The following is a 22397-nucleotide window of genomic DNA, read 5'->3' on the forward strand; positions in this document are numbered from 1 at the left end:
TTAGTGTTTTATAGGCGGTCTCCTTTACAGATGAATCACATCTTCCCAAAATTCTACCAATGAACCGAAGACGACTATCCGCCTTCCCCACAACTGCCATTACATGCTTGTCCCACTTCATATCGCTCTACAATGTTACGCCCAAATATTTAATCGACGTGACTGTGTCAAGCGTTGTGTTACTAATGGAGTATTCAAACATTACAGAATTCTTTTTCCTATTCATCTGCATTAATTTACATTCATCTATATTTAGATTTAGCTGCAATTCTGTACACCAATCACAAATCCTGTCCAAGTCATCTTGTATCCTCCTACAGTCACTCAACGACGACACCTTCCCGTATACCACAGCATCATCAGCAAACAGCCGCACATTGCTATCCACCCTATCCAAAAGATCATTTATGTAGATAGGAAACAACAGAGAACCTACCATACTTCCCTGGGGCACTCGAAATGATACCCTCACCTCCGATAAACACTCACCATCGAGGACAACGTACTGGGTTCTATTACTTAAGAAGTCTTCGAGCCACTCACATAATTGGGAAGCAATCCCATATGCTCGTACCTTAGTTCTGAGTCTGCAGTGCAGTGCAGTCTTGATGAACTGTGGTATCGAGTTGAAGCTGCATGGGCAGCTGTACCTGTACACGCCATCCGAGCTCTGTTTGACTCAATGGCTCTGAGCATTATGGGACTTAACGTCTGAGGTCATCAGTCCCCTAGAGCTTAGAACTACTTAAACCTAACTAACCGAGGCAGGATTCGAACCTGCGACCGTAGCGGTCGCGCGGTTCCAGACTGTAGCGCCCAGAACCGCTCGGCCACTCTGGCCGGCTTGACTCAATGGCCAGGCGTATGAAGGCCGTTATTACGGCCAGAGGTGGTTGTTCCGGGTGCTGATTTCCCAGGATCTATGCACCCAAATTGCGTGAGAATGTAATCACATGTCAGTTCTACTATATTTGTCCAATGAATACCCGTTTATCACCCGCATTTCTTCTTGGATGTAGTAATTTTAATGGCCAGTATTGTATAGTGCCCTAACTAGACAGGTAGGTAGATGAGTTGCACCTGCCTACGAGACGCAGCGCTTGTCGCTGCAAGTCTACCCAGTCCGGAAGACGTGCGCACCGGCCAGCAGTAGGAAGTGTGCAGCTGGGCGCGTAGCGCTCGCAAGGTCGCCGTCCTAAGTGGCCTAAGCAGGAGTTGCGGAACAGGTGTAGCGACAGGGCGCCGACGTCACGTCACGTCACGTCACGGCACGTCACGTGCGCAGATACGGCCGCTGATAGGCTATCGCGCGGCGGGGCGGGGCGGCGGCGGGCTCAGTCGCCATGGGAGGCCGCCGGGCGACGCCGCGCCACCACGCGCTCGCGGGCGCGTCTACGTCTGCGTCACCGGCGCTGTCCTCTCCACCACCACTGCCGCTGCCGCCGCCGCTGCTGCTGCTGCTGCTGTTACTGCTCCCCGAGCCGTGCCGGGCCGGTGAGTACCTGCCAAGTTTCTCTTCCTTCTTATGTACCTCCTCAGGACTTCGGTTGTGTCACACGTCAGCGAGAGCAAGGTGCAGGAGGGGGTACTGTCAGGCAGTGTGAGAACATCAACACCAGTTTAATTTAGCACCGAGCCGCGGCGATCATTGTGTATGGTAGAGGACGCAAAGTTTCTCTTCCATCGTACTACGTCTTCAAGACTTCGTTTCTGCCTATTTTCATGCAGCATGTTATAGATCGTGGTATGAACAATCTTGACGCAAATGCTTGGGAGAAGTAATTGAAACGATGATTATAAGGCGCTGCAGTCATAGACTGTGCGGCTGGTCCCGGCGGAGGTTCGAGTCCTCCCTTGGGCATGTGTGTGTGTGTTTGTCCGTAGGATTATTTAGGTTAAGTAGTGTGTAAGCTTAGAGACTGATGACCTGAACAGTTAAGTCCAATAAGATTTCACACTCATCTGAACATTTTTGAAACGAAGACTCTCGCTACAACTGGGAACGTGACATTAGTACAAAGAGATGGCTGTGGTGAAACTGCGGTTTACGGTTTAGTGTCACATAGTTATCGTAATAATAATATAATAACTGCATACCGCGTTTGGACGATTGAAAGTCTTAGATTGCGAGAAACAGTGCGAGAAAACTATTTTCGAGAAACCGATCATAAACAGTCTGCTTTCTGTCAGCATCTTGCGGCCAGTTTCGTTACACAACCATTCACAAATCCAATTATCTACGATGTGGTGGCAGTGTTGGCAGCATCTGCTACGTGTCTGTTACTTACCTTACATAAGCCACTTGAACTTCAAAGAATGCATTACTTCACCGCCGTTAACACCTCTCCACGACGGGACGATGACAGATTTTTTGCACGCGTTCTATTTAGCGACGAAGCGTCATTCCCAACAGCGGTCACGTAAACCGGCATAATATGCACTATCGTGCAACGGAAAGTCCACGATGGCTGCGACAAGTGGAACATCAGCGACCTCGGCGGGTTAATATATCGCGCGACATTATGGGAGGAAGGATAATTGGCCCCCATTTTACCGATGGCAATCTAAATAATGCAATGTATGCTGATTTCCTACGTAATGTTCTACCGATGCTACTACAAGATGTTTCCTGCATGACAGAATGGCGATGTACTTCCAACATGATGGACGTCCGACACATAGCTCGCGTGCGATTGAAGCGGTACTGAATAGCATATTTCATGACAGGTGGATTGCTCGTCGAAGCACCATAGCATGGCCCGCACGTTCACCGGATCTGATGTCCCCGGATTTCTTCCTTTGCGGAAAGTTGAAGGATATTTGCTATCGTGATCCACCGACAATGCCTGACAACATGCGTCAGCGCACTGTCAATGCATGTGCGAACATTACGGAAGGCGAACTACTCACTGTTGAGAGGAATGTCCTTACACGTATTGCCAAATGCATTGAGGTTGACGGACGTCATTTTGAGCATTTATTGCATTAATGTGGTATTTACAGGTAATCACGCTGTAACAGCATGCGTTCTCAGAAATGATAAGTTCACAAAAGTACATGCATCACATTGGATCATCCGAAATAAAATGTTCAAACGTACCTACGTTCTGTATTTTAATTAAAAAAACCGGCCTGTTACCAACTGTTCGTCTAAAATTGTGAGCCATATACACTCCTGGAAATGGAAAAAAGAACACATTGACACCGGTGTGTCAGACCCACCATACTTGCTCCGGACACTGCGAGAGGGCTGTACAAGCAATGATCACACGCACGGCACAACGGACACACCAGGAACCGCGGTGTTGGCCCTCGAATGGCGCTAGCTGCGCAGCATTTGTGCACCGCCGCCGTCAGTGTCAGCCAGTTTGCCGTGGCATACGGAGCTCCATCGCAGTCTTTAACACTGGTAGCATGCCGCGACAGCGTGGACGTGAACCGTATGTGCAGTTGACGGACTTTGAGCGAGGGCGTATAGTGGGCATGCGGGAGGCCGGGTGGACGTACCGCCGAATTGCTCAACACGTGGGGCGTGAGGTCTCCACAGTACATCGATGTTGTCGCCAGTGGTCGGCGGAAGGTGCACGTGCCCGTCGACCTGGGACCGGACCGCAGCGACGCACGGATGCACGCCAAGACCGTAGGATCCTACGCAGTGCCGTAGGGGACCGCACCGCCACTTCCCAGCAAATTAGGGACGCTGTTGCTCCTGGGGTATCGGCGAGGACCATTCGCAACCGTCTCCATGAAGCTGGGCTACGGTCCCGCACACCGTTAGGCCGTCTTCCGCTCACGCCCCAACATCGTGCAGCCCGCCTCCAGTGGTGTCGCGACAGGCGTGAATGGAGGGACGAATGGAGACGTGTCGTCTTCAGCGATGAGAGTCGCTTCTGCCTTGGTGCCAATGATGGTCGTATGCGTGTTTGGCGCCGTGCAGGTGAGCGCCACAATCAGGACTGCATACGACCGAGGCACACAGGGCCAACACCCGGCATCATGGTGTGGGGAGCGATCTCCTACACTGGCCGTACACCACTGGTGATCGTCGAGGGGACACTGAATAGTGCACGGTACATCCAAACCGTCATCGAACCCATCGTTCTATCATTCCTAGACCGGCAAGGGAACTTGCTGTTCCAACAGGACAATGCACGTCCGCATGTATCCCGTGCCACCCAACGTGCTCTAGAAGGTGTAAGTCAACTACCCTGGCCAGCAAGATCTCCGGATCTGTCCCCCATTGAGCATGTTTGGGACTGGATGAAGCGTTGTCTCACGCGGTCTGCACGTCCAGCACGAACGCTGGTCCAATTGAGGCGTCAGGTGGAAATGGCATGGCAAGCCGTTCCACAGGACTACATCCAGCATCTCTACGATCGTCTCCATGGGAGAATAGCAGCCTGCATTGCTGTGAAAGGTGGATATACACTGTACTAGTGCCGACATTGTGCATGCTCTGTTGCCTGTGTCTATGTGCCTGTGGTTCTGTCAGTGTGATCATGTGATGTATCTGACCCCAGGAATGTGTCAATAAAGTTTCCCCTTCCTGGGACAATGAATTCACGGTGTTCTTATTTCAATTTCCAGGAGTGTATGTGTGACTATTACAGCGCCATCTATCACAAAGCGAAAAAAGTGGTGCAACTGAAACATTCATATTTCTTTAAGTACTACACGTATATGTAATAAAAAAATGGGGGTTATTATTTAAAAACACGCAGCTGACATCCGTTTGACCTATGGCAGCGCCATCTAGCGGCCGACCACAGCGCCATCTCGTTTCCCCCTTCAATCTAGACAAGTTTCCTTCTTTGTAGTTTTTTCGTTTGACGCTTATTTCGTGAGATATTTGGCTCGGTCACGAGCAATGGACCACCCTGTATAATTTTATGTCGGGGATTTATTGACCCATGAGCCTGAACAGTAAGATCAGATCTGTACGGCAGCAAATAGCACGTGTAGGTCACATGGAGAGCACGTGACGAGACACAAAACGCAGAGGTGCTAATATTGCAAATGACAAAATTTTCGCGATCGAGTGCAGAGGAATAGATTTAAGAGATTGCTGCAAATGGCAGATCGTGGTGATCGAGAGATTGGGACCGAGTAACAATGGAAATGATGGACCCCTTTCCGTAATCATGTTCCGGCATCATTACTAATTACCAAAAATAGGTGCGACCAGACTTTCAGCGTACATTCTCCTCTCATACAGCGAGAAAATATCTTTCGTGGACACAGGAATCTACATTGCTACGTTAGCACAGTTTCCGCAGCTCTTCATAGTACATTAATTATGGGGTGCAGACAGGATCAGAACGTACCAGCATACCACATTAAGCACTTTCTCACACGAAAGTTCAGAATTCCCTCTTGATTCTAATTCTTAGGTTCACCACCAGTGTGGTTGCTTGACGGGTACATGGAAAAGGCGGACCAATCCCGTCGCCCCCACTTTCATCGGCGCTAAGCCTGCTAGACTCTGATCTGCGATACTATTTGCAAATTTTGTTATCGAATTCCAGTAAACATTGCGGAGAGTTTTCGTATCCATATAGCGGAAGGGAGAAAGAAAACTGGCATTCTACGGATCGGAGCGTGGAATGTCAGACCCCTTAATCGGGCAAGTAGGTTAGAAAATTTAAAAAGGGAAATGGATAGGTTAAAGTTAGATATAGTGGGAATTAGTGAAGTTCGGTGGCAGGAGGAACAAGACTTTTGGTCAGGTGATTACAGGGTTATAAATACAAAATCAAATAGGGGTAATGCAGGAGTAGGTTTAATAATGAATACGAGGGTCAGTCAAAAAGTAATGCCTCCTATTTTTTTTTCTACGTTTAATTGTCAGGAAATTTAAATGCAATTACATAGGTTGAAAACCACAACATTGAGGAGCATTTTGTCATTTTTCAAATGTAATCTCCGCCCATCTCTACAGTTTTGGTCCATCTTTGAACAAGGGCATGTATCCCAGCACGGTAAAAATCACAGCTCTGCTTCCTAAGCCATTGACGCACGGATGTTTTGACGGCCTCCTCATCTTCAAAATGAATCCCACGATGAGCTTCTTTTAGTGGCCCGAACAGATGGAAGTCTGATGGTGCCAGGTCAGGGCTGTATGGGGGATGAGGCAAAACTTCCCATCCAATTTTGACAATCTCGTCAGAGGTGTGACGACTGGTGTGTGGTCTTGCATTGTCATGCAAAAGAAGAACATCTGCCATTGATTTTGTTGGGCGAACTCGCTGAAGACGTGCTTTAAGTTTTTTGAGGGTTGTGACGTATTGAACAGAATTTATTGTGCATCCCTGCTCCAAAAAATCAACCAGAATCACATCCTCTGTATCCCAGAAAACTGTTGCCATAACTTTCCCTGCCGATCGCACAGTTTTGAATTTTTTCTTCCTCGGCGAGCTTGTGTGACGCCACTCCATTGACTGCCTCTTTGATTCGGGTTCAAAAAAATGCACCCATGTTTCGTCCCCGGTCACAATTTTTTTCAGAAACTCATCTCCCTCCAAACGGAAGCGCTGCAAGTGTTGGGAGGCTATTGTTTTCCTTGCCTCTTTATTCTGATCGGTTAACATTCTTGGAACCCACCGTGCACAAACTTTTGAGTACCCCAATTGTTTAATAATCGTGATCACACTGCCTTTACTAAGAGAAATAATGCGACACACTTCATCTGCAGTCACCCGACGGTCACCACGAATGATGTCATCAACTTGCTGAATGTTGTGTGGAGTCACTGCACTCACCGGCCTGCCGCTCCGCTTTTCGTCAGTCAACGGTGTTTGCCCTTCAGCTTCCTTACAACGACGAACCCATCGTCTAACAGTGCTGACATCCACTGTCACAACACCATACACCTTCTTCAGTCTTTCATGAATGCGTATGGGCGTTTCACCTTCTGCATTCAAGAATTCAATCACACAACGCTGTCTCAAACGAACATCGATGTCAGCCATCTTACAAACTTCTGCTGTGCTGCCACCTGTTGACACAGAAAGTTACTACTGCAGTGGATTGCAGAAGAAGGTTTGAGGAATGGCGCCAAATTCAAATTTTTCACTTAACTTAATTTCTTTAAGTAGAAAAAAATGGGAGGCATTACTTTTTGACCGACCCTCGTAAAAAATAGGAGTGCGGGTTAGCTACTACAAACAGCATAGTGAACGCATTATTGTGGCCAAGATAGACACAAAGCCCATGCCTACTAAAGTAGTACAAGTTTATATGCCAACTAGCTCTGCAGATGATGAAGAAATTGATGAAATGTATGACGAGATAAAAGAAATTATTCAGGTAGTGAAGGGAGACGAAAATTTAATAGTCATGGGTGACTGGAATTCGTCAGTAGGAAAAGGGAGAGAAGGAAACATAGTAGGTGAATACGGATTGGGGGGAAGAAATGAAAGAGGAAGCCGCCTTGTAGAATTTTGCACAGAGCATAACTTAATCATAGCTAACACTTGGTTCAAGAATCATAAAAGAAGATTGTATACCTGGAAGAATCCTGGAGATACTAATAGGTATCAGATAGATTATATAATGGTAAGACAGAGATTTAGGAACCAGGTTTTAAATTGTAAGACATTTCCAGGGGCAGATGTGGATTCTGACCACAATCTATTGGTTATGAACTGCAGATTGAAACTGAAGAAACTGCAAAAAGATGGGAATTTAAGGAGATGGGACCTGGATGAACTGACTAAACCAGAGGTTGTACAGAGTTTCATGGAGAGCATAAGAGGACAATTGACAGGAATGGGGGAAAGAAATACAGTAGAAGAAGAATGGGTAGCTCTGAGGGATGAAGTAGTGAAGGCAGCAGAGGATCAAGTAGGTAAAAAGACGAGGGCTAATAGAAATCCTTGCGTAACAGAAGAAATATTGAATTTAATTGATGAAAGGAGAAAATATAAAAATGCAGTAAATGAAGCAGGCAAAAGGGAATACAAACGTCTCAAAAATGAGATCGACAGATAGTGCAAAATGGCTAAGCAGGGATGGCTAGAGGACAAATGTAAGGATGTAGAGGCTTGTCTCACTAGGGTTAAGATAGATACTGCCTACAGGAAAATTAAAGAGACCTTTGGAGAGAAGAGAACCACTTGTATGAATATCAAGAGCTCAGATGGCAACCCAGTTCTAAGCAAAGAAGGGAAGGCAGAAAGGTGGAAGGAGTATATAGAGGGTTTATACAAGGGCGATGTACTTGAGGACAGTATTATGGAAATGGAAGAGGATGTAGATGAAGATGAAATGGGAGATAAGATACTGCGTGAAGAGTTTGACAGAGCACTGAAAGACCTGAGTCGAAACAAGGCCCCGGGAGTAGACAACATTCCATTACAACTACTGATGGCCTTGGGAGAGCCAGTCATGACAAAACTCTACCATCTGGTGAGCAAGATGTATGAGACAGGCGAAATACCCACAGACTTCAAGAAGAATATAATAATTCCAATACCAAAGAAAGCAGGTGTTGACAGATGTGAAAATTACCGAACTATCAGTTGAATAAGTCACAGCTGCAAAATACTAACGCGAATTTTTTACAGACGAATGGAAAAACTGGTAGAAGCGGACCTCGGGGAAGATCAGTTTGGATTCTGTAGAAATGTTGGAACACGTGAGGCAATACTAACCTTACGACTTATCTTAGAAGAAAGATTAAGAAAAGGCAAACCTACGTCTCTAGCATTTGTAGACTTAGAGAAAGCTTTTGACAACGTTAACTGGAATACTCTCTTTCAAATTCTGAAGGTGGCAGGGGTAAAATACAGGGAGCGAAAGGCTATTTACAATTTGTACAGAACCCAGATGGCAGAGTCGAGGGGCATGAAAGGGAAGCAGTGGTTGGGAAAGGAGTGAGACAGGGTTGTAGCCTCTCCCCGATGTTATTCAATCTGTATATTGAGCAAGCAGTAAAGGAAACAAAAGAAAAATTTGGAGTAGGTATTAAAATTCATGGAGAAGAAGTAAAAACTTTGAGGTTCGCCGATGACATTGTAATTCTGTCAGAGACAGCAAAGGACTTGGAAGAGCAGTTGAACGGAATGGACAGTGTCTTGAAAGGAGGATATAAGATGAACATCAACAAAAGCAAAACGAGGATAATGGAATGTAGTCGAATTAAGTCGGGTGATGTTGAGGGTATTAGATTAGGAAATGAGACACTTAAAGTAGGAGTTTTGCTATTTGGGGAGCAAAGTAACTGATGATGGTCGAAGTAGAGAGGATATAAAATGTAGACTGGCAATGGCAAGGAAAGCGTTTCTCAAGAAGAGAAATTTGTTAACATCGAGTATAGATTTAAGTGTCAGGATGTCGTTTCTGAAAGTATTTGTATGGAGTGTAGCCATGTATGGAAGTGAAACATGGACGATAACCAGTTTGGACAAGAAGAGAATAGAAGCTTTCGAAATGTGGTGCTACAGAAGAATGCTGAAGATAAGGTGGGTAGATCACGTAACTAATGAGGAGGCATTGAATAGGATTGGGGAGAAGAGACGTTTGTGGCACAACTTGACTAGAAGAAGGGATCGGTTGGTAGGACATGTTTTGAGGCATCAAGGGATCACAAATTTAGCATTGGAGGGCAGCGTGGAGGGTAAAATTCGTAGAGGGAGACCAAGAGATGAATACACTAAGCAGATTCAGAAGGATGTAGGTTGCAGTAGGTACTGGGAGATGAAGAAGCTTGCACAGGATAGAGTAGCATGGAGAGCTGCATCAAACCAGTCTCAGGACTGAAGACCACAACAACAACATAGCGGAAGGCTGTGACAGCACATGCAGTACTCCAGGGATACATCAGTGAGCGATGTAAGTGGCAGTCAAATGAAAACGAGACAGATGGTTGGTTCAAATGGCTCTGAGCACTATGGGACTTCACAGCGGAGGTCATCAGTCCCCTAGAACTTAGAACTACTCAAACCTAACTAGCCTAAGGACATAACACACATCCATGCCCTAAGCAGGCTTCGAACCAGCGATCGTAGCGGTCCCGCGGTTCCAGACTGAGACACCTAGAACCGCTCGGCCACTGCGGCCGGCGAGACAGATGGAAAATGTAAGTAAATTGTCTATTATTTCAAAAGTAATCGTCAGAAGTGCTAACACATTTTCCCACTGGGATACAAGACGGTCAAAGCCTTCGTGAAAAAGTATTTGTGATTGGCTACGGACCTATGATTGTATCCAGGCTTGCAACCCTTCAGCCGAAGCAAATCGAGCCCCGAAGAAAGTCACTGCTGGCTGAAGCAAATCGGCGGTCACCAGTCTCTTACTTCAGGGCTTCGTCTACATGCTGCCCAAGTTGTTTTGTCTACGCTGCAGAAGATTCGCTGGGAAACTCTTACACATCCTCCATACAGTCCCGATCACTCCTCATGTTCAGGAGGAAGACAGTTAAAACCCGCGTCCGACCATCCTGATTTAGGTTTTCTGAGATTTCCCTTAATCGCTTCAGGCAAATCCCGGATGGTTCCTTCGAAATGCCAAGGCTGACTTCCTTCCCCGTCATTCCTTAATCCGATTGGACCGATGACCTCGCTGTCTGGTACCCTCCCCACATTAGCCAACCAATCCCCCCTTGCGATTTTCATATTTTTGGAGCCATGAAGAATGGTGGTCATCGACTTGCTTTGGACGCAGAGGTGCACGCCTGGGTACAACCACGTTTCCGTAAGTAACAGCAAATATTTTCCCATGAAGGCCTTGACCATCTGGTCCCACACTTGGATCAATGGACTAACTATTATGGCGATTATTTTTGAAAAATAAACAATTTACATGCTTTTCCTCCATCTATTCAGTTTTTATTTGGCTGGACCTTATAGAATTAATGTGACTGCGGTTCGAAACATGTATCAATTACATGTACAACACTTTGGACATTTTATGCAAGAAAGAGGTGTATATTGTATGCTGGTACCTTCAGTTCCTACTTATCTCGCTTGATTGGTGTACTATGAAGAGTGGTACAATACGGGTTGTACTACACAAATACGTCGTTTCCACACAATGTTCGTATAACATATGCTATGTAATAAAAAGTAACTGGACACATATTCATTGATATTTATATGGAGTGTGTTCACCCTTTACCTCTATGACGGCTTGAAATCTGCTGGAGACATTTTCAGTCTGTGCAGGGATGGCAGCCCACTCTTTCCCAAGAGCTGAAACCGGAGGAGTTGGACCCTGGGAGCGAAACTGACGTTCTCTCTCATCCCAGACGTGTTCCATTGGACTCAGGTCCGGACTCTGGATGCACCAGTCCGTTTCAGGAATATTATTGTCCACAAATCATTGCCTTACAGATGTTGCTTTATGACAGGGTGCATTGTCATGTTCATACAATCATTATCTCCAAACTGTTCTAATAATGCACACGGCATACAGTGCATTTAGAGTTTTCTTAGGTGCAATGATGGGACCACACCCGAACCATGAAGATCAGCGCTGTACTGTACAACCAAAGACCTCCTCCTCCATACTTGATTGTTGCCACTACAAATGATGGCAGATAACTTTCTTTAGCCGTTCGAGGCCGGCCGCGGTGGTCTAGCGGTTCTGGCGCTGCAGTCCGGAACCGCGGGACTGCTACGGTCGCAGGTTCGAATCCTGCCTCGGGCATGGGTGTGTGTGTGATGTCCTTAGGTTAGTTAGGTTTAAGTAGTTCTAAGTTCTAGGGGACTTATGACCTAAGATGTTGAGTCCCATAGTGCTCAGAGCCATTTAGCCGTTCGACAAACACAAATCCATCACTCGGATTGCCACAAGGGACAGCGTGATTCATCATCGCAAAGCACTCGTATACAGTCGTCCAATGTCCAATGGCGCCGCTCTTTACTCCACCTTAAGCATTGCTTAGCATCGACTGCACAGTTAGGTCGACCGCTGTGGCCGAGCAGATCTAGGCGCTTCAGTCTGGAACCGCGTGACCGCTACGGTCGCAGGTTCGAATCCTGCCTCGGACATGGATGTGTGTGATGTCCTTAGGTTAGTTAGGCTTACATAGTTCTAATTCTAGGAGACTGATGACCGCAGATGTTAAGTCCCATAGTGCTCAGAGCCATTTGAACCATTTGAACAAAAATCATGATGTACGTGGCAGTGAAACAGGGAATCTTATTGTTAATGCGTGTATCTGGTGTCCTACAGTTTCATCCTTAATATCTTAGGTAATACTCAGATCAAAGAAACCAGTTAAATTCGTTGACTAACGCATTCAAAACGATATTTTTTTATCTGTCGTGAAAGCTGAAAATTTGTGCCTGACAGTGTTCATGAGAAGTAATTAACCAAGTAGAGATCGTAGCATGCGCCGTTGGGACGTATGTAAGATATTAGATTCGCAGTGGCATGAACTGTTGTGTACAGTTTTCGTACATAACAGCAAGGAGAGATGGGCTACAGAGTGGGGCAGCAACTATCGTCATAGGAAAGTTGGGCAGGAGAAGAATTAATTAGCGAATAAGTTAACACAGCGGACAGGTTCACTTAAATTGCCTTTCTCCAAGCGAACGAAGACTACAAATAATAGAGCAAGAAATAGAGTCCAGCCCTCACAACGTCAACTAGCATTAGTCATGCTGCATTATGCACGAAGGATCCTGTCATAGAGAAAAGACTCCAAGTGCAAGTGAGCTGTGTTGCTGCTGCCGGCCATCCTATATTGCTGTTGCTTAGGGCGTTCGTAGTCCTGAGTCGCTGGAGACGTGGCTCAGTGGGCAACCACCACTGGGTCCATCAGATACTTTGCGACTGCTGTGGGCGTCAGATGAAAACTCGCGATCCCGTTACTAACTTCGCAGCGCCAGTGGGCAGGTATTGATACTCGATACCACATGGATGACATTCCACATTCCGTTCCAGTTATCCACAGATTTCTGTGGTTTTCCCCTAAATCGATTAAGGCAAATACTGCAATGGTTCCTCTGAAGAGGATACTGCCGTTTACATTCTCATTTATCGCCAGTCTGAACTTCTCCACCCTTATTGTTTGAGTACATGATCAGTGAACATACACTGAAAAAAAACACATTCATTAAATATTAGGACGTATGTGAACCAACTCCATAAAACAAATAGTAGGAAAGGCAGATGCCACTCTGCTGACAGTGAGATTAATTTGAAGACTCCTCGGGAAGAGTAGTCCACCCACAGAAGAGTTAAATGATAAAACCCTCGTGTGCCCGAGACTTGAGTGTTGTTCAGCGGCCTGGGAATTTTATCACGTAGGATTGATAAAGGGAATAGAGAAGACCCAAAGAAGAGCAGTGCGCTTCGTCACAGGTTAGTTTCGTAAATAACAAAGTATCATAAAGAGTGCATCTTATATATTTACAACTGTCTGCTGACTTCCATGCGTACTGGAACATTACATGCAAAAGTTCGATAACTACATACTCCTCCACGTAATATTTTAGTTAAATTTCGACTGCACAGTACATAGTTTTGACAAAACCATAATTTTGCTCGTAATTTTCTTATATATATTTTGTCTACATCTGCATCTACGTGATTACACTGCTATTCACAATAAAGTGCCTGGCAGAGGGTGTCAGATACAATAAATACGACCCCTAGTGCAAAGAACTGCGAATGAATCCAATATACAAGTCCCGTTGTCCATTGTTGTGTACACAGCAAACAATGATAATATTTCCAGAATGAGATTTTCACTCTGCACCGGAGTGTGCGCTGATATGAAACTTCCTGGCAGATTAAAACTGTGTGCCCGACCGAGACTCGAACTCGGGACCTTCGCCTTTCGCGGGCAAAGTCCCGAGTTCGAGTCTCGGTCGGGCACACAGTTTTAATCTGCCAGGAAGTTTCAATGATAATATTTATTGGAAGATTGAAGGACCCACAGTTTCGGTGACGTTGAAGGCTGTGTAATGGACTACTTTATTAAAGTGATCCATCACAACAGATATGATGTGGTGATTTGTATAGGTCGTATTGCACTATTTTTATTATATAATACATCAAAGATATTACGGTGTTGCAGGCGATACAAGATGTGAAATTACCTCGGCACAGGACATATTTTAATCTCCAATGCGTTAGTTAATAGAGACACTACGAAGTAATAATTACATTATGAACATACCCTATAGGAAAATTAATGCAATACGTTTCTATATCTATGAAACTGAATGAGCCGGCCGTGGTGGTCTCGCGGTTCTAGGCGCTCAGTCCGGAACCGCGCGACTGCTACGATCGCAGGTTCGAATCCTGCCTCGGGCATGGCGAATTTTAAATTTCCTTTCATTTCTTCCGTTGTTTATTCGATATACACTTTGAAACGTACGTGACGAACCGTTCATCTATGCCTTATTTGCTTTTAACCCAAAAATTTCTCTTTTGCCTGTCCATTCTTGTAGTATGTTGACGGTTCTCGTAAATACTGCATATTACCCGCCTTCTCCCATAGCCCACACCTTTCTCATTAACGATTTCAATCTTTTTAAGCAACTTTCCATTATCAAATACTTTTTGTAAGTCGACAGTTTCTATGAAAACATCTATATATTTTTGTCTTGCGTGCATCATTAATCATAAAGTGAGGACAGTCTGACTGAAGCCTTTACTTTTCGTAGTCCCATACCGAAAGAGATCTCATCTTCCTTTACTTTCTTTGGTTTTATTACACTAGCCAGTAGTTCCAACTTACGAAATATCAAGCTGTTTATGCAATATATCTCGCATTTATCTGCCCTACAGTTTACAGTTCTTCATTATTACTATAGTGTGGTGCAAGGTAAGCGAATATTTTTTACTATTTTATTTTGTAACACGCAGAAACATTGATGGACAAGCGTTGAGATAAATGGTTTAGAAGTTGCTAGGCATTCTCCATTGTAAAATAATTTGAGGGTGACTTCAACATGTCTATTACATCCGATGGTCATCAGGAGTGCTAACATTACGAACATGTTACCAGCCTAAGTACACTGAGACCACTCATCTAGCAAACAACCATCCGATTCATGAGAGGCCTCAGTAAGAACTGTTTTTTTCTCCGAAGTCGTTTAGTTCAAATGCAGCATTATTTACATCACCGATTAAGAGATGAAAGGTATTTTGTGCGACATTATTTTTGGTGAAGATTAGATTAAAAAATAAATAAATAGTGTAACTTTCAAAGGTGTCCCCTGCAGAATGCCAGTTCTTTTGATTTGGAATAACCGTTTATATTTGTTTAATTGGTCTGTGGTGGCAGGAAAAGACAAAATGCGTAGCACTCACAATTAAAAAGAAATAGCTTTACCCTAAATTTAAAACAATAAAACTAATTTCCAGATGCATTTAAAGCTCATGCATTTCTTATCAACAGCTTCATTCTGGTATTAAACTCTTGCAGTTATGTACGTTCATAAGGTAATAAATGTTTTAATTTTGTTGTTTCATTTAATTCACTAGTAATTAAAGCATACCGTTTTTCTCGAATTCAGTTGTCAGTACTGAAGTAATTTCACTTTTTAGGGCATCTGCAATAGCGCAGTCACTCAGGTTATGTGTTCTATCCGAAATGATACGTTACGATCTGTGGAAATTAACACGTACCACATGTCAGGAATCAGTGCAATGAAGCAGCCCGCTGCAGGTCGTTTTGTGTCACTACGATCTGTGACTGTGACCACCCGTCTTCTATGAAATTTATTTCAAGCTTACATAGAATCGAAAACTTGACTGATGACCACACGAATAAATATACACTCCTGGAAATTGAAATAAGAACACCGTGAATTCATTGTCCCAGGAAGGGGAAACTTTATTGACACATTCCTGGGGTCAGATACATCACATGATCACACTGACAGAACCACAGGCACATAGACACAGGCAACAGAGCATGCACAATGTCGGCACTAGTACAGTGTATATCCACCTTTCGCAGCAATGCAGGCTGCTATTCTCCCATGGAGACGATCGTAGAGATGCTGGATGTAGTCCTGTGGAACGGCTTGCCATGCCATTTCCACCTGGCGCCTCAGTTGGACCAGCGTTCGTGCTGGACGTGCAGACCGCGTGAGACGACGCTTCATCCAGTCCCAAACATGCTCAATGGGGGACAGATCCGGAGATCTTGCTGGCCAGGGTAGTTGACTGACACCTTACAGAGCACGTTGGGTGGCACGGGATACATGCGGACGTGCATTGTCCTGTTGGAACAGCAAGTTCCCTTGCCGGTCTAGGAATGGTAGAACGATGGGTTCGATGACGGTTTGGATGTACCGTGCACTATTCAGTGTCCCCTCGACGATCACCAGTGGTGTACGGCCAGTGTAGGAGATCGCTCCCCACACCATGATGCCGGGTGTTGGCCCTGTGTGCCTCGGTCGTATGCAGTCCTGATTGTGGCGCTCACCTGCACGGCGCCAAACACGCATACGACCATCATAGGCACCAAGGCAGAAGCGACTCTCATCGCTGAAGACGACACGTCTCCATTCGTCCCTCCATTCACGCCTGTCGCGACACCACTGGAGGCGGGCTGCACGATGTTGGGGCGTGAGCGGAAGACGGCCTAACGGTGTGCGGGACCGTAGGCCAGCTTCATGGAGACGGTTGCGAATGGTCCTCGCCGATACCCAGGAGCAACAGTGTCCCTAATTTGCTGGGAAGTGGCGGTCCCCTACGGCACTGCGTAGGATCCTACGGTCTTGGCGTGCATCCGTGCGTCGCTGCGGTCCGGTCCCAGGTCGACGGGCACGTGCACCTTCCGCCGACCACTGGCGACAACATCGATGTACTGTGGAGACCTCACGCCCCACGTGTGGAGCAATTCGGCGGTACGTACACCCGGCCTCCCGCATGCCCACTATACGCCCTCGCTCAAAGTCCGTCAACTGCACATACGGTTCACGTCCACGCTGTCGCGGCATGCTACCAGTGTTAAAGACTGCGATGGAGCTCCGTATGCCACGGCAAACTGGCTGACACTGACGGCGGCGGTGCACAAATGCTGCGCAGCTAGCGGCATTCGACGGCCAACACCGCGGTTCCTGGTGTGTCCGCTGTGCCGTGCGTGTGATCATTGCTTGTACAGCCCTCTTGCAGTGTCCGGAGCAAGTATGGTGGGTCTGACACACCGGTGTCAATGTGTTCTTTTTTCCATTTCCAGGAGGGTACTAACCGTGCCTGACATAAACTAAAACTAAAACTGCCATAATTACTATGTGAGTACAGAATGGTTTAGACGTCCTTACATGTTCATTTTTATGTTTCCATACCGTATTCGGAAAAAATGGAACCCTTAACAGGATCACGTTGTTGTCCCTCTGTCTGTTTGGCTGTCCGACTGATAAAAACCCCCTTTTGCACAGGAATGAGTTAATGTATCAATTTGAAATTTATGTCACATGTTAATGTCTACGGTCCCTTGACGGTGGAAGAAATTGAAGCTTCTAAGTCAACGCGATCAACAGATATGACCATTTACGATATTTTGATACTTGCTAACACATTCATCAAAATCCGTCGAGTACTTCCCGTTCACCTAGAATCATGAAATTTGGCAAGAAATAAGCTTTCATAGTGCAACTAACGGAAAAAATCCTAAACTTATTAAGTTGTATTTATAACACTAAAATAAATTTTTGGTCATTTGTCTGTCTGTCTGTCCGTTCGTAATTTAAGACCCCTTTTTCATAGGAACGTATCATATTGAAATTTGTCACATACTAAGGTCCATAGTTCCTTGGCAGTGTAACAAATATATGCTCTTAAGTCAGTGTAATCAGAAGATACAGACATTTATGCCGCAAATTTTCATACTCGCAAACCCACTCAAGAAAACTTATAAAGTACTTTCCGATAACTTAGAATCACAAAAATTGGCAAAAAGCGAGGTTTCACAGTAAAAGTAAAGGAAAATAATGCGATATTGTTAATTTATAATTATATCACATTCTGTGATCTGTTATCTGGCTGCCTGCCTCTCCTACTTCTCAGGAACGGGTTGAAGATTCAAGTCGAAATTTGTTTCATATGCTGGGGCCCACGGTCGCTTGGCGATGTCGAGAAGTTAACCACCTAAGTCAATGCAATCAAACGAAACGGTCACTTATAAATTCCGATACTCGAAAATTCACTCATAAAGACCAAAACGGTAGTTCCCGATGCCCTGAAATCATGAACTTTGGTAAGAAGCAAGGTTTCAAAAAAATCCGATAAGTGTTAATTTGTAATTATATCGCATGAAAAAATTCTTTTTGTCATTTGTTATCCAACTGTCTGTCTGTCCCCGTGTTAAGGCAACTTTTTCCCAGGAATGGGTAGACGTATATCTTGCCACCATCAATATCAATATGGGTCAGACCAGGATCGAATCCGGGCGGTGGATTAACGGCCGTGGCTGGAGCAACGGCCGCGTACACTGAGGCTTTTAGGCACTTTTCCACGCTCGTATAGGCAAATGTTGGGCTGGTCCCCAGGCTGCCTCAGAAAATACGGTACACAGACTATTAAAATACGATCTCTCTCCGAACACTTCCCTCCCTTAGGTATCTGACGCATGCGGCGATAAGATCGGCATCAGCAAATTAAATAAATCATTGGCTACAGTGGATCACGTACTACGCGGGATTGTCACCAGGGGGAGTAGAAAAACAAGTTTGCTCTTTTGTCAATAGGTGGCTCGCTAACACTCCTACCGATTACGACTGCAGACCTTGGAAACTGCATTCTGGACCGATGGCGTACTGTTTTCTAAGGGTGCTGTACGAATTTCCCTCGGGGAAGTTTGGCGCTCCTTTCTACTCGCAACAGCGTCCAAACGTGGGGCGTGGTGCGGGCGCTGGTGGGGGGGGGGGGGGGGGGGGGGGTGTTGCGTGCTGAGCTTTCCGACAGGGCGGAACCCCCAGTCGTAATTATACGCCGTGATGGCACAGCGGAAAAACGCAGAACACTCTACACCAGGAAACTCTCGTGTGCGTTTCAGGGGTTCCTAGTAGGCACGTTGGCCGGTACTTCCGTCTGTAAAAGTCTAGACACAATGTACGTAACTCACAAGAGAACCTCCCCATCGCACCCCCCCTCAGATTTAGTTATAAGTTGGCACAGTGGATAGGCCTTGAAAAACTGAACACAGATCAATCGAGGAAACAGGAAGAAGTTGTGTGGAACTGTGAAAAAAATAAGCAAAATATACAAACTGAGTAGTCCGTGCGCAAGATAGGCAACATCAAGGACAATATGAGCTCAGGAGCGCCGTGGTCCCGTGGTAAGTGTGAGCAGCTGCGGAACGAGACGTCCTTGCTTCAAGTCTTCCTTCGAGTGAAAAGTTTAGTTTCTTTATTTTCGCAAAGTTATGATCTGTCCGTTCGTTCATTGACGTCTCTGTTCAATGTAATAAGTTTAGTGTCTGTGTTTTGCGACCGCACCGCAAAACCGTGCGATTAGTAGACGAAAGGATGTGGTCTTCAATGGGAACCGAAAACATTTGATCGCAAGGTCATAGGTCAACCGATTCCTCCACAGGAAAACACGTCTGATATATTCTATACGACACTGGTGACAGCATGTGCGTCACATGACAGGAATATGTTGTCGACCCACCTAACTTGTACACTTGGCGAATGGGTAAAAAGATTCTTCTACCTTGCCCGATTTAGGTTTTCTTGTGGATGTGATAATCACTCCCAAGAAAGTGATGAAAACTTAAAGAGTTTGTTACATAAACTGCAACAAATGAATGCAACAGTTTCACAGTCGCACAGTTTTCCCTGTGTTCTGTCAAAACATGTTTTTAACGTTTTCAAATTTTTCCGTGTGCAGACCGTCAAATTCTGCATATGTCCAAGCAAATCTGAACATGTCCTGGAATTTTGTAGAGCGAAGTTGATTATGTGTGAGTGCCTGAACTTTGATAATTGTCTGAAAATAAAAAATTAAATTCTTCACTCGAGGGGAGACTTGAACCAAGGACCTCTCGTTCCGCAGGTTCTCACGCTAACCACGGGACCACAATCCTTAATGTTGCCTATCTTACGATGGACTACTTAGTTTGTATATTTTGCTTATTTTTTTTCATAGTTCCACACAACTTCTTCCTGTTTTCTCGACTGATCTGTTTTCAGTTTTTCAAGGCCTATCCACTGTGCCAACTTATACCTAAATCTGAGGGGGGTGCGATGAGGAGGTTCCCTTGTCAGCTGCAAATAGAAATTAAGAGTTTCCGATACACAGTGTAGAACTTAATTATTTAGCTCCTTTATAGCATGTTCTATTGATATTTGGCACCATATGTCTCTAAATTATTTATAACGTGTCAATTAACAAGTTACATACACATGGTTTATTTCCCAGCGTGGCTTCACGTCCGTCGTTTACAGATTCCTGAATAGCAGGAGGTACGAATTTAATATCGACGAACAAATTATCTCATCATTTCAGCATCATCCTATTATCTGATTTTACTTATCTGATTTTTACCTTTCCTTTCCTACCTTCCAGCCTGTAACATTTCTTTTTACATTGACACAGTGTCTACAGGTTGTGTTTGATTTTTGTTCAGGAAAATGGCCACGGCGTCAAGCAAATGCTAGAGATTCACCTGTAGACTTTGTTCTACGACAAAAAAAAATACATTGGATTTGATTAATAGAAGTAAAGAAAGTAAATAATCACCTATTTAACCAGAGGTGTAGTTAGAGTTTAGAATATAGCGTAGCAACGCCTCGAAATAATAATGTTAATGCGTGAACATGAAAATTGAGGTACCGGTACCGATTTTTGATGTTAATTATACAAGGAGGCCAATGAAACTTACAAAATTCGAAAGGTTCTTGGTCATAGAAGTGCATAAAGAAAAAATTGCGTATACGTAGCCATTAAGAGGGGTAATGAAAGTAGGTGCTTTCGTATTCATAACTACGACAATACCTTTGCTGTCGCGCAGTAAAATCTCCAACACGTGAACATCGAAAAACTGAAGTGTTGCCAACTTCTGCCTTCTATTGATCAGGTGCTATGGTAGAAATGACATCGAAAAGTAACAACGTGTGTTGAAATCGCATTCTAGTGACGTTCATGTTCTCAAGGTTCATTTGCAGTTAGTTATACATGCATATCGGGCAGATGCAACGCGATAACTACTAAGTTGATGATGTCAGCAATTGAAATCAAAATATTGTAGTAATGATGTCCGTAAATAACGTTTTATATTTGCGTTATTTTCTGTGAGAGTACCGTCGTGATCATTTGTCACAGTTACCAGGAAACTTGAAGTAAATATCTAATTCTTAATTTCTTCATTTTGAATAACTATGACTTCTGACTTCCCTTGTTATATGGAAACTATATTTGTTCTAGGCTATGCCTAGAAGGAGATTGCTAAAGGATCAGACTGAAAGAGAAAGAGCTACAGATAGAAATTTTTTCCATGGATGGTGTAATAGAAATAATGTTGACATTGATGATGATAATTCTATTGTTCTTTTGAAAGATACATTTAAAGGCTCACTGAACATAATTGCTTTGATGAATGCAGAGTGCAGGGTTTTGTAATGCAAAACAATTCACACCTGAAGTTACTTTGTGTGATACAACAGCATTCACATTGTATTGCCATAATGGAAAAGTTAATTTGCCGTTGTTGATACAAAGTTAATTTTTCAATGCAGTATACCAAAGACTCACTTGCAACGATCGAACAATTAAAGAGGACCCATGGAGTTATTTTAATAATATTCGTAGCTACAATGCAACAGTTTCCATTGCCAGTTCTGAGGAAAACATTTCAGACCGTTTTACATGAAGTACCTGTATATCACTTTAAGCTACAAAACATTTCTTATCATAGGTTACTTCCAATAAATTCTATGTATGGTCGTTCACCATGTTACGGGCAGTTACGTTTTTATGACACTGATAATGCTTGCCCTTCGCCCTTTCTTACTCTTTTCCTCATAGCGTTTAGGTAAGAAACAAAATTCCCCATGTGTTCATGTAAAAATTAAGAATCTGCATATGAATAAATTCCAGTTAATTAAATAAAGAAGTTTGACTTTTACTTTATAAACTCAATTGGTCGAATTTCGACCACAGGTGATTCTAGTATATATTAATCGTTCGTGTTGTGTGACGTCCATAAAACGAAAGACGACAATCTAATCTACATCAGACAAACGAAGAAAACGGCAGCAGTGATACAGTTGCTCTAAGGTAGCTTCGTATACGATAAATACCGTAATGAAACAACACACTCTCCCGCCAAAGTAAACGGAAAGACTGTTGTTGGTGACGTGAGAGATGTATACACCACAACCCAAGCTAAAAACTGTTTCACTGGGGAAAGAGAGGAAACACTTGGATTGCTATTCCTCGACGTCCTGCTTTACAAACAACACATTGATTAATATACAACTTGGACA

At 44.4% G+C, this 22397-nt stretch overlaps 1 protein-coding gene across 1 annotated transcript in view; it reads left to right on the forward strand.

Moving 5' to 3' along the window:
* The first annotated feature begins 1343 nt into the window (after positions 1–1343).
* The window catches only part of LOC126262752 (uncharacterized), a 313139-nt gene continuing 292085 nt past the window's right edge, over positions 1344–22397 (forward strand). Inside the window, exon 1 of the mRNA XM_049959562.1 lies at positions 1344–1494. Within this exon, the coding sequence (XP_049815519.1) occupies positions 1344–1494 (151 nt within the window). The remainder of the gene's footprint in view (positions 1495–22397) is intronic.

This window comes from Schistocerca nitens, chromosome 6 (genome assembly GCF_023898315.1).
Source record: "Schistocerca nitens isolate TAMUIC-IGC-003100 chromosome 6, iqSchNite1.1, whole genome shotgun sequence".
NCBI lineage: Eukaryota > Metazoa > Arthropoda > Insecta > Orthoptera > Acrididae > Schistocerca > Schistocerca nitens.